At 49.4% G+C, this 13,425-nt stretch overlaps 1 protein-coding gene across 8 annotated transcripts in view; it reads left to right on the top strand.

The window, feature by feature from the left end:
- The window catches only part of COL4A4 (collagen type IV alpha 4 chain), a 131,927-nt gene extending 118,835 nt beyond the window's left edge, over positions 1 to 13,092 (top strand). For 5 of the 8 annotated variants that reach the window (XM_045481511.1, XM_045481510.1, XM_045481512.1 and 2 more), the window contains 4 exons: positions 3,953 to 4,069; positions 5,596 to 5,784; positions 7,545 to 7,831; positions 8,260 to 13,092. In XM_045481511.1, the coding sequence (XP_045337467.1) occupies positions 3,953 to 4,069; positions 5,596 to 5,784; positions 7,545 to 7,831; positions 8,260 to 8,523 (857 nt within the window). In that variant the 3' untranslated portion in view covers positions 8,524 to 13,092. Of the gene's footprint in view, positions 1 to 3,952; positions 4,070 to 5,595; positions 5,785 to 7,544; positions 7,832 to 8,259 lie in introns of those variants that run through there. The other 3 variants (XM_045481516.1, XM_045481515.1, XM_045481517.1) reach the window with 2 other exon arrangements.
- Positions 13,093 to 13,425: the final 333 nt, after the last annotated feature.

Below are 13,425 nucleotides of genomic sequence, written 5' to 3'. Positions count from 1 at the left end.
TGGCCTGTGAGCAGAGCCTTTACGGAAAGATTGGGCTTTGAGGAACCACATTTGTCCAGCAGGGAGATGACAGGGGCACAGAGGGCGTTGGTTTACCTTGAGAGCCTGGTGACTAAGTCAGCCACATCCTTGCTGCTCTAGGTGTGGTCCGAGGACCAGTAGCCACTCAGGCCATAGACCTACCAAGTTAGAATCTGCATGTTAACAAGATCCCCAGAATATCTGTGGATCCCTTCAAGTTTGAGCAACCCTAACCATGTTAGATGAGTGCTGTCCTTAAAAGAGTCAGCTAAGAGCGACACAATCCCTAGTGACTCAATCCTAGCTGTAGATCAAAGTCATCTGGAGGGGCAGGAAGCAACCGTGAGGCCTGGGCCCCCTCCCAAGACCAAGGGAATGCAGAGGGAGGCAGGGCCCAAGTACCAGTGTTTGGAAAAAGCTCCCACGATGACTCTAGCGGACAGCCAGGGTTGAGACCCAGCGCCGTACCCCAACACCAGTGGAGACAGGTTGGGTGGCTGGGCTCAACCATTGTGGTAGCTTGGGCAAAGAACCGAAGAAAGTTATTGAGAAGAAAAAAATCAAATGGGAAAATAGTAATCTTGGGCACATACAAGATTCTCTCTCCATAGACTGTGAGCTTCTGAAAGAAGGCCGACAGTCTGCATGGGCCCAGGTGTGATCACCTGTCATCTCTCGTTCTGGCTGACTTGGGGTCAGATGGGCTCATCGGGTTGCAGGTGGCCTCAGGGTCACCCTCAGGCCTGCAGGGTCTACTCTGGCTTTCTGTGCCCTCTCCTTATTAATGTCACTGACCCTGCTAGCTGGCAGTGGGGACACCTGAGGCCACCGTTGTATCACAAAATGTGACTGTTATGTTAAAAAAAAAAAATGCCCAGCCCTTCCCGCAAAGCACTTCCTGTTCTCCATGGTTTCAGAGCGGGGCTGTGCTGCTCCATTGCTCAGCTTCCCTGGAGCTCCTTTCTACCCTCCTGTGTCCCCACTCTCAAGCCAGTGTCCCCTTCTGGGTCCCTCTTCTCTGACATGGGCCTCCAGATCCTGTTATAAAGGACCCCTCTTTGCCTACCCTATAGTCTTTGCCCCCTAGCTCTCCCTGCTGGCCACCTGGATACATCGACTACACTGTCCTGTTACTAAAATGTGACAAGTCTCTTCTGAGGGTCTAAAGCACCCTAACCCTGTCTGACTTGGGTCATGTGCAGGACATGTTGATCATCGCCTATTTTCTGAAGGCATTTCTCTTAGCACGGTGTTGGGGGCTGTCTACACCACCACCTCTCTACTTTCTGAAGGCATTTCTTTTAGCACAGTGTTGGGGGCTGTCTACGCCACCCCCAGGGTTGGTTGTGAAGGCTCAGCTGAGACCAGGAAGCACCATGTCCACTTAAAATGGCATCGTTGGTTTCCTCTTGTTTTTCCTTCCAAACCTCTTCCATTGCCGAGCTGGTTCTGTAACCAGGTGCCACAGCCGCGATCTATACAGAAGCAAACAAAGTTCTGGCTCTTTCCTGCCCAGTAAGAGTAGGTAACAGCCACACTAAATATAATTAATGTCTGCTAAGAGTCCTCCACCATGGAAGGCCTAATGTTTTTCTGCTCACATGTCTCTTTGATCTACAACTTTTCCTTCCCGGTGGAGGGGGGATGGGGAGAGGCTCAAAGGCTGCAGCTTCCTGGGATGAACACAGCGGTGGTTTCCATATCGGTTTGAACTCTTACTGCCTAATGGACACATCCCCACATCCTGCTAGAGTGTGTTTAATCTTCAAGTCAACATGTGATGTGCTCAGAGGAGGTAATCCATCAAATACTGGAGAGCTTTTAGATGTACCTCTAGTTCTTAAAACAAGTTCCAAGTAGAGAACAAGTCCACACGGTGAAAGCTCTGGGCACTCAGCTCGGGTTCACACAAGCTTTCCTCCCCATCTCTGGAAAATTGCCTGATGATTTCTCCAAAGGGAGCAAAGAGCCTATATCATAACATCTGGTGGGGGGGACTCCTGTCCCCAAATCGACAGTGATCTCGCCGCATGTCCCTATTTCGGGAAGACACCTGCTGCCTTTTCAGTGATCAGCCCGTTTGCTGGCTTGTCAGCACCTGGGCAGCCCTTTCCAGCATACAGCGCAGTGGCCACACGTTGCGATCCTCTCCTCGGGTGGGAAAGATGAAGGAAAGCTCTGAGCTCACCATCAGGGCCCTGTGTTCCTTCCAAAGTAGCTGATGTTCTCTTTGAAGCGGGTGGAAAGGGATGTGCCAGCCAGCATGCAGCAGCCCCAGGCATAGAGAGGTTTCTGCCCCATTACTGGAAAGGAGAGGGCATCTCTCACCCAGATGGCGAGAGGGAGAGGGAGGGGCTTCCTTTCTCGCTTATGGAATGACGACCACGTACCGCATGCAGTCCAGGAACCGTGTGACCAGCCAGGAGAATTTGTTTAATACCCGAGGAAGCAGAAAGTGAAATGCTAGCACCCCGGAGGCCAGGAATGCCGGGGGGGGGGTACCCACAGGAGCTCTGCCAGCATGGAGTGTGGGGGGGGTGCTGGCTGGCTGCAGGGACAGAAGGAGGACGTTTGTATGGGACACTCTGAGGCAGGCAAGGTCAGAACAGAATTTCAAAGGCAGTGAGGTCTGGAAGGGTATGCGTCTCGGTGCTAAGAGGGGGGCCTGTGTGAGACAGGAAATTGAGTGAGACATCCCCCTGTTCACCCCAGTACGACAGTCCCCTGCTCTCAACCCTCAGGTGGCTTCCCCACTCCCTTGAAGAACAAGTCCTAGAGTGAAAAAAGAGCGAAAGCTGCTTAAGTGAGCCCTCTCTGACTTAACGGTTGGTTTTAGGCTAATGTGTGGCAGAGAGTGAGAAAGGGAGAGAGGGAGAGAAAAGCATAGGTAGAGACCAGAACCCTTGGGAGGGCTGGTGATTCAGGGAATTGAGGAGATGGCAATAAACTCCTCCACAGGCAAGGACCATATTTGCTACCCACGAAAGGAGATTGTGGCTCATGAATTGATGCCTTGGCCGAAAGTAACCGCTTAAAAGAACCCCTCAAGTATCAGTGTAAATGCAGCCACGTCCTCCAGGGGGCGCAGCTGAGCCCCACAGCTGGTTTTCGGCGGGGGGGGGGGGGGGGGTGGGCGCTGACAGCTGTGCCTTGGCCCTCAGCCTGCCTGTCTGAGTGAGGTTCCTCACCCCACATGATCAGCTGTGTCACCTTCCTGAGCCTCAGCCTCCCCACTGGGAGGCTGGCATATCAGATCTCACCTGGTCCTATGGCTGGTGAGAAGAGCGAATTGGTTAACCCACGTCAAGGGTGGTATCTTGCACCTTGTAAACCCTCAATTATTATTTTAAATAACTGCTGCTTTTATCTTGCTCCAAATTTAACTTGGCTCTCAGTTGAATCCTATTAACTTTTATTTATTCCTTTTTTTATATTAAATATAATTTATTGTCCAATTGGTTTCCATACCACACCCAGTGCTCATCCCAACAGGTGCCCTCCTCAGTGCCCTTCACCCACTTTCCCCTCCCCCCCCACCCTCCCATCAACCCTCAGTTCTCAGTATTTCCTCTCAGCTTCCTTAAAAAAATCGTTATTAAGGATGATATTTAATTATGAAAGTCATATATGTTCAGTGTAAAAAAAAAAAAAGTCAAATATACAAGAATATGAAGACACACGAAGACCTCTCTCTCAACATCTCCCTGGTCTGGCTTCCAATCCCAGCTCTACTGGCTTATTATGTAAGTTGCTTGACCTTTGAGAGCCTCATTTACCCCGCTGCCAAGTGGAGGTAACACTTCCCACCTTCATGTATCTGAGAAGACAGAATGAGCTAATGCAGAACCGTCCAAATGGGGAGCCCGGGGCCAGCACCTGGCCACCAGGCGTCACACTGTTTTCACCACGGCCATCGTGAACTCTTGCGCAGGGTGCAAAGGAGAGTCGGGGCCGGATGGCAGGAGGGGCGAGGATGGCCTCCCAGGGTCTCCTGGGCCTCCTGGAAGCAAAGGGGACACGGGAGAAGCGGGCTGTCCCGGAGCACCAGGTAAACATTTTCAGCTTCTCTTCTGTCCTTTGACCCCGTAGACCTGAGGACTCTTGGCACAAGATCTGTGGCTTCTCACACGGCTTTCCAAACTGCTCTTATTAAAAGCATTTGCCTTAGATGTGGACTCACCAGGTATTGGGCGAGGCAGAAGCAGCAAGAGCAGAACAAGGATGTATCCCCCACTGAGGGTCTAACTGATCCTCAGCCATCGTAAAGATGAGGCAAGGCGCTATCCCCCGTTTGGCATCTTCCCGAACCGCTGTACATGATCATAAAATAATACTCAGCTCTTCTAGCTGGTTGCTTTGCCAAGGCAAGCCTGGCATTGCATGTCAACACCACTGAGAGGCCGTGCTGCAGATGGGGGGGTTCTCACCCTCCATGACTGGCTGGATCACTTGGCCTCTGTTTTCTGAGTTCACTTCCTCTTACTGTACAAGTGTCGAAACGTTTATATAGACTATGAGGCTCTTAAGACAAAAAATTGGGGAGTAGGCGTTGAGTGAGGGGAGAGAGAAGACATTACAGAATAGCCATTTGAAATATAACGCGCCAGGCGATAGGTTGGGCACTGGGGACCCAAAGACTCCCAGGTAAGTCTCATCTTCGGGGAGGATCTACCAGGTTGGTAATGAGAAGGGGTGAAGGGGGCCGGTGAAGTCTGTAACGAAATGGAGCCTGCAGTCAGCTTCAGCCAATTGCTGCAGGTGGGGGAGAGGGCTCAGCGGTGCCCACGCTGTGCTCTCCAAGTCCAAGGTCCCCATCCGGACAGGCTTGACAGGTCAAACGCAACACGTGGGCAGGCCTAATTCGGTCCACAAGTCCTCTGGTTTCCAGGATGAATGAGGAGAGCCCGCCAGTCTTCCAGAAAGAGTTTTTAAAAAAATAAACAACGTTTAATTTCACCTTTGCTCTTGGCAATTAGAAGTAGCCATTGGCCTCCTTCAGTGGGTCGGCCCCTTAGAGATGCCAAAGCAGACAGACCCTGCTTCCCGTCTGCCAGCAAGAATGCCACCACCAGGCCTGCCTTCCTCCTCCCTCCCTCATAAAAGAAGGTCCAGGTTGTACATGTGGGTTCCAACCCCTTGCCTTTCCTCCATATGCCAGAGCCATGAGAGGGTCCGGGAGGTGTAAGGAAGGCCAGCTTTGAGAATTACCTTTTCCGATGAGCAGCCTCCTAATTCAGTCTGAGAAGGTCACACATATCTAGTTCTAGGCTCCTAGTTCAGCCTGGGAGGTCACACGGGGGGAGACGCCACCCCATCTTTGTCTTCTCAGCATTTCACCTTTCACTGTTTGTCATTTCTCTTGTTCAAGTAGAATGTAAGCTCTGGGAGGGCAGGGATTTTTGTCCGCTTGCTGTTTTTCTGCTAACTTGGTCTGACCACCTGAAGATGCTTGGGATAAATACTTGCTGACTGGGTCGTTTTGTATATATTGGGGTTGTGTCGGGCACCTTCCTGGGCATGGGCCACGGCAGGCTTCTCCCCTAAACTGCCTTCATTTTTTCTTTATTCCTCCAGGCCCTCCTGGGCCCATTGGGGATCCCGGGCCCAAAGGGTTTGGGCCTGGATACCTCAGTGGCTTCCTCCTGGTTCTCCACAGTCAGACAGATGGAGAACCCACCTGCCCAGCGGGCATGCCCAGGCTGTGGACGGGCTACAGTCTGTTGTACCTGGAAGGACAGGAGAAGGCTCACAACCAAGACCTGGGTATGTGTGTAGCACATGGTCACCCACGTCCATCGCTTAGGGGGACAACTTTTGGGGCAATTTTACAGATTCATCAACATCCTGAGTGATGGCTCATCTCCCATGGGATTTTTTTCCTTTTAAACTACCATGCTAATTCTCAGCGGATTTTATTAAACGTGTGTGAGTCCTATGGGGGGGGGCGCAAAGAAGCTCTCTCTGGCTACAGTGCTTATCATCTGGCTACTTAACTCATTTTTTTAAAAATAATTCTTCCTAAGAATATTTTAGTGTAAGAGTAAGTTCAACTTGACTCATGTGTAAAATGTGGTTTTTATTTCCAAAGGTAAGTTATTTAATCAGGACACGGTCAGTGGCTGTGTTTACCTGTGAGATGGTGCGTGGACAGCGGCTGGGTGCTTATATGATGTGGCATCAGCCGCTACCAGTCCCCCACCCGCCTCAAGTTGGTTTTTAAGTGATAGAACTTTATTTGCGGAGTCATCGCTTGGTGCTACTTGTCCATTTTCTTTTTTTCTTTTTTTCTTTTTTAAATGTTTATGTATTTTTGAGAGAGAGACACAGAGTGCGAGTGGGGGAGGGGCAGAGAGCGAGGGAGACACAGAATCCGAAACAGGTTCCAGGCGCTGAGCTGTCAGCACAGAGCCTGACGCGGGGCTCGAACCCACAAACCATGAGATCATGACCTGAGAAGTCGGACGCTTACCCGGGTGCCCCTGCCCATTTCCAATAGTAGATCTGTAAGCTACAGGAACTGCTTTCAAGCCAGGAGTTTAAGTACCTTCCCAGATCATGCTGGTTGAGTGATGGGTGCAGGAGTGATATAACAACAGGGACAGCTGCTGGAGACGGGAGCCCTGTCACTGCCCCCCCTGGGCTATGACCCCTGCTGTCAGCAAGGGCAGGCAAGGAGAGCAGGCTTAGCAATGGCAGCTACTTCCGGATCATTCTCCATTGGGCTTAGCCATGGCCATTCCCATTAGAGGGCCTGGTGGGGGAGGGGGAGGAAGAAGTAATGGGTAATATCTCGGCCTGTTTACTTCTCTCCCGCTTGCCCTTCGGCCGTCAGCCTTCTTCCTGCCTGTTTTCTGTTCCACCAGCTTCCCCCCGACCCTGGTCTGGCCAGAGTCTACTCACAAAGCTCTTCAAAGCCCTGGGATAAAATCTAAGCTCCCTACAAGATAGACAAAGCCCACAGCCTCTGGTCTGACTTATCTCTGGACACCCGGAGACAGACAGACACCCAGACGTCCTCTTCCCCCCTCACCAACGGAATTCCTTTCAGTTCTTTGGGCTCCACGCCTCCTCACCCCCGGCCCTGTCCACTGCTGTATCTTCTCCTTTGAATACTCACCATCTTCAGACCTGGCCAAGCCCTATTCATACTTCAGGTCCTGTCACAAAGGCATTCTTCCAGTTATCCTCGCCGCAAGTCCCTGCACTCTGTCCTTCTCACTCGTAGGGCTGGCCATGCTGTATCTTCCTTGCCCAGTTGCTCAGCCATCAGCCCAGCCGGGGCATCTTTGTGGGGACAGAGATGTGGGGACCGCACCCCTCCAGCAGCTGGCCCGTTGCTTGGCTCGTGAGTGACTGAGGAGCGAATGAGGGAGTGAGGGCTGGCCCCAGGACCAGGGAGGGGCCAGAAACCCACCACATCCGTGTGATAGAACACGCGTCAGCAAATGGCACACGCGGGAGAGGTCACGGGCACACCGGGCCCGGCTGCTCACACACCACATTGCCTTGTCCTCCTTCCCAAGGTCTGCCGGGGTCTTGCCTTCCCATGTTTAGCACACTGCCCTTTGCCTACTGTAACATCCACCAAGTCTGCCACTACGCCCGGAGAAACGACCGATCGTACTGGCTGGCCAGCGCCGCGCCCCTGCCCATGATGCCGCTCTCGGAAGAAGAGATCCGCCCGTACATCAGCCGCTGTGCCGTGTGTGAGGCCCCGGCTCAGGTGGTGGCTCTGCACAGCCAGGACCAGTCCATCCCCCCGTGTCCACGGACCTGGAGGAGCCTCTGGATCGGGTACTCGTTCCTGATGGTGAGTCTCTCGCACGCCCGCCACCTTGCGGCACCCCTTGCCGGCCCCTTCCATCTGGACCGGGCAGTGGTTCCCTGGACTCTGTCGGGCAGACAGACAGCCAACAGCACTTGTGGACACGACGCCCGCCGCAAACCACAGCCGGCGGAGATGCGAGGTCATTCTTCATTTCTTATCGCCGAGTGTTTTATGATTTTGCTAGGGTTCGGTAGTTGGATTGGCTTCAGCCCTCCGAGGAGGGTGGTTTAATTTTGTGTGCACGTCAACGCGTCCTCTACTTTCCTTTCCCCAGTAGATCTTAGTGTGCTCTTCTTGGGACAATTTCGGGGAAAATGTAAAGTTAGGTCCAGGCCTCCGTGTGTGGCCGGCCGGGTCTGGGGTGGTCTGCACGCGTCCGAGCCCTAACTCTGTCTTTGTTGTCCTGGTAGCACACAGGGGCCGGGGACCAAGGAGGAGGGCAGGCCCTCATGTCCCCGGGCAGCTGCCTGGAAGATTTTCGAGCAGCGCCGTTCCTCGAGTGCCAAGGCCGCCAGGGAACTTGCCACTTTTTTGCAAACGAGTATAGCTTCTGGCTGACAACAGTGAGGCCTGACCTGCAGTTTTCCTCGGTGCCATCACCAGACACCTTCAAAGAAAGCCAGGCCCAGCGGCAGAGAATCAGCAGATGCCAGGTCTGCATGAAATACAGCTAGAGAACCCGTAACTCGCCACCGTGTCGCCAAGAGAAACTTCCTCGTGGGCCCGGGGGGGCCCAGGCTGTGCTAAGAGATGAATGGTGCTCATTTCAGACTCCAGCTTCAGCTGTTCCTTCTGTTTCAATGTGGTTATTCCCACCGTCCTGTCATTCTCTCCTCTGTTCGGGACACATTAAGCAAACGCTACCCCTACGGACTTGTTCGGACCTACCAATCTTGATGAAACCCAGATATTCTTGTGTGTTTGCGGATGACGGAAGAGCTGGCTTTGTTTAAAATTATGCTAATTCACAGGAAGGCAAAGAGATGATAAAAACCAGATTACAAATGACATTACTGAAAACTTCATTCACTGGTTAATAGCACCTCCAACAATTGAAGTCAATTACTCTATAATACAGTGGGCTTCGGGATGGATTTTGTAGGGAAAAAATAAATAGGCCAACAAATGAGACTAGAAAGCAGAGATTTCCAACGTTTCAAAATGATTTCCTCTGTAATCTGTTTTCCCATGTGCTTTAAATAATTGTAAAACCGTGACCCAAGGAGATGTTTAAAAAAAAAAAAAAATCCACACAGCCAGCGTTAACAGTTCGTTTCAAAGCAGAATGAATCATTACGCCAGGAAGGACCACAGTTGCTGTATTCCGGAGATGCTACATTAGCATAAACACATCACAGAGGAACATAAAACATGTTCTCCTCTGCATTTTTCAGAGCATGGAAATGCCTACTTCGGCAGCCCTTTTGAAAAGTAGCATTTATGGGAAAAAAATATATTCAGTAAGGGACGAGGAGCCTAAAAGCTATTAATGAATATTAAGGCAGTGATTCACAAAAATGGACTCCCCATTGCTGTGAACTTCCAACAGAGGGCATTTTCCCCAGTCGGGGTCCGGCTTGTCTTTGGCGTGTGCGCGCTAATGGGACCGAAGCCACATGGGGCTCACTCAGGCACACGCAGCTCACACAAAGCATCCTGCTCTCTCCCCAGGAGCACCTGCGGAGCCCGCGATGGACGCTTTTCCTCCCAAACATAATGGCATTTCACTCGGGGAAGTGACAGAGCCCTCATTATGCACTTGGGAGAAAATGAAGGGGCCGGTTAATTAAACTTAGGTGAGAAGATTCATTGAAGTCAAGGGTCGCCCCGCCAGGAAGACATGGAAAGAAACGAAAAGCAACCTACAATCGGCGTTTCACGTTCCTGTTGTTGGTGTTTGCAGAAGCACCCTGTTTTTCCAGTTTTGAAAATATTCTTCTATCTTATGTCAGTATTATATACCAACGCAGCAGTTTGACATTTGACGTTAATGCTTTCTGTAAAAGTTTAGCAGATATGTCCGTTTTTAATGAGTAGTTTTCTGAATAGCAAGGGATACATTTCCTATTCTGTAGGGATTCAGTGGTCCAATCCGAAAAATCAAAAAGCTTGTGGGAAGTAAATGATAGGAAATCTGCCTTCCTCATTTAAAAACATGTCACGTGAGAAAAGAAACTGAAGAAATTTCTCATGAGAAAGGGATGCTCATTTTCGTGCTTAGTTTCAACGCACTTAAAATAATTGAGAGAAGAAAAACTCAATTAAGATTTTGTTTAGAAGAGATGTTTTCCTTGCCAAACATTGATTAGCAATGAGCTCGTATATGTAGAACATATTTCAAATGAGTCTTGCCACGGGCTACTCCCAGGATGGCGATTTCTTTTAATAGTTTCCGGTAGAAAGGAAAAAAAAAAGTTTTGTCCCATTTATTGATTGTTTTTAATCATGCTACGGCGTGTTCAATATTTTTTGAGCATCTGAAATTTAAGGCAATTTCAACCTTTTCAACCTCATTGATAATTACCCTTTCCCGTTTCCAAAGTTTTATTATATGTCCCCAAACATCAGGGCTTCTAAAATTTCATCTTCTACTTCACGCATTTGGTCTGAAAACATTTTCTGGGAACAGATAAGGGTGTAAGAATGTAAGAAACGTACCTTGCTTGCTGAAGTATTTTAAACATGTTAGGATATTATCTTAATAAGCTGGCCAAGTAAATCTTTAAAAAAACAGGCTGAATTCAGTGGGCAATTTACTTGCACGGTGAGCCTGGGATTGTGTTTGAGACTTATTCACAATACCGATATTGCAAGGGCCCCTTTCTAAATGCATCCCATTTCTGCCTTCCAATTTTGAAAAGTTATTTTAACTGGTCTAAAGGGCAAAACGATGGGAAAAATAACTCCTTGGATTAGAAGACTGTGCTTTTTTCACCTGGTTGTGTATCAGTGTACTTTGAAATATCCTTTCTCTGTGAAGGATGAACAAAGCTTTATGGTGGTCCTAATCCATGACTGGTGATTATCCTTATCAACATTTCCTTCCCAGGAGCCTCCCTCCCCGACCTGGGTTGGAATGCATCTAGATGGTCCAATGGGAACGGCTCTGGGTCACGCAGAGGAGGACGGGATGTTTCCTTCTGGGTTCTTATTCTCAGTGAATGGAGCCCCATCCACGCGGGGTGTCCAGGGACCCAGGCCTCCATGCCATTGAGCGGTGGCTCATCCCTTCTCCACCCATATTGCCCAGACCTAAACTCGGTCACTACTTCCTGTGTGGATCACTACCTTCCCCTTCCAGCCTCAGGGCGCCTTAACACAGCCATTGTCCTCCACCCCTGCTTTTGATGGTAAACGTGTCGCAACTGATGCCACTGCTGTCAAATTCCAGTCCTTTCTCGAGATGCAGCTTGATTTTGTTGTTCTTTGGCTCAAAACTCATTCAATGACTCCCGTGCCTCTGAAATTCAAATGCCTTCCGATGGGGTGAAAGGCCTCAGGAGCTGCCCGCGGCTCACCTCGACCCCAATCACAGAGGCGTGTGCCTAGCTCTGTAACCTTGCTTCTGCTCTTTCTCCCAGTGGCATCCCCACGCAGGTGAGTTTACCTGGCACACAACTGCTTCCTTAAAGGCTGAATTAGCTGGAGGGGAGGGGCGTGTGTGCATTTCCCCAGGGAGATTTGGGCTCCCTTCCGCTGCTCCCGGTACAACAAATGGGCCTGGCCGCTCTCATGTTCCCTCCTCGCTCCCATAAGGTCTCCTCACTCTTCCTCCATGCTCTTGCTGAAGTGCAAGCCCCTCGAGGGCAGGACCATGCTTTCCTCAACTTTGCCCAGTGCCTATACACAGCAGGGTACGCTACTGATCATTCTGTTTTCAGCGACAGTTCAGTATCATTTGGTGTTAGATCCACGCGCGTAGACTTCTCCTGGACAAAATGGTGACAAGCATAAGCCATGTCTTATTTCAGAAAATTTGAATTTGGCAGCATATCTGCACACCCACAATCTCCTCTTCACAGTTAGTGACAGAAAAGCCAACTGATAACCTTTGATCACTATCCCCTCCTGAAATACAGCTCACGTTTCCAAACTGAAATGGCAGAAATGGCAAGATTCGTGGGATTTGGCCGAGAGAAGGCTCTTCGTTGAAATGTGACAAGACTTAACTCGTGCTGTAAACTGTATTCCCTCATCATACAAGACCTTCCTAGTACAAGATCACATCTATGAAGTTTGGGTACATGTTTTTGGTGCTTAGGAAAATAGTCAATGGAGTGGTCCACTAAAACTGGATTTTATCAGATTTTATTTTGAGCCTCTTATGGATTGTAATAGAGCAAACCATTCTGTGTGTTCCAGGAAATTACATTAGATTTGTGTTTCTGTCAGCTCACCGAATGACTCTGATAATTTTTACTTTTATTTGGGCTGGCTGCAAGAATAGGGGGAAAATGTGGACTTGGGAGTTGGTTTGAATCTGACTCTGTCACTTTGCCACTGTGTCACCCTGGGCGAGTTACACCTACTCTCTGTGCCCCATTTTCCTCATTTATAAAATGGGACATAACACCTGTTCTTGCATTGGAAATGAAGTTCGAGTATATGTCTAGTGCATAGCAATCATTGTGCATTTATTCTGGTCACATCTACTTAACACAATTTAATACAAAAAAAACCCACAACATTTCTTGGGTTTTTTTCCATAGAATTATATCATGATTTTTACGGGGTACATTAATTACTGATTAGAATTATTTGTATCTGACCAATTCTTTGTGTCTTTGGGAATGTTCTTTTATTTCAGTTCTCAAAGTTACTGTCCCCCCACCCCCACCCCACACAGACACACTCAAAACCACAATTTCCTACAGGGACATTATCAGGAAGTTCTGCAGGGAACAAAACAATTGACATTAAAAATCAGTACTCTGCAATTGTCACTGTTATTATCTGCCAAAGACTCTGCATAATGCGTTTTAAACCACGAAGGCTGGCTGCCACATCCACGTGAAATGCTTGAATTTTATGGTGCTTAAATATTTAATGATTCATAGGACAAAATGTGAGATGTGTCCCATAAATTGCATCCCTTTCTCTAACCTACGGTTGTAAAGTTAAAGACTTGCAACACGGAACATTTGCAAGGTGCCTGGTCTGCTACTGACTCCTGAACCTGTGTTGTATTACCAGTCATAATATTGTGCATTATATATAAAATTCTGTGATGACCTCCAAACACAGCTGTGTCTTATCCGGGTGAATTTATTCTCTTTCAAGTCAAAGTAAGTTGGGTTTTTTTTTTTTTTTTTTTTTTTTTTTTTTTGATGCACCTCGCTGCTACTGTGACCCGCTTTGGAGCTAGCTTAGTGGGGAGAACGGGTTGCATGGTCGAGGTGCGGACTGTAGGTGGGAAGAACATGGGCAGAGTGTGGAAGGTTCCCCCTTTGAGGGAAAGGGTGGGATTCTGAGGCTCGGAGAAACGCTGCCTGCATCCGGTGATGGGGTAGGTGATGGAGTTGGATGGAGCCGGGCCAGAAGTTTCGGGGGCAGTAGGCATGGGGCTCAGACCCGTC

This window comes from Leopardus geoffroyi, chromosome C1, assembly GCF_018350155.1.
Source record: "Leopardus geoffroyi isolate Oge1 chromosome C1, O.geoffroyi_Oge1_pat1.0, whole genome shotgun sequence".
NCBI lineage: Eukaryota > Metazoa > Chordata > Mammalia > Carnivora > Felidae > Leopardus > Leopardus geoffroyi.
This window is presented reverse-complemented; position numbering and strand designations above follow the sequence as displayed.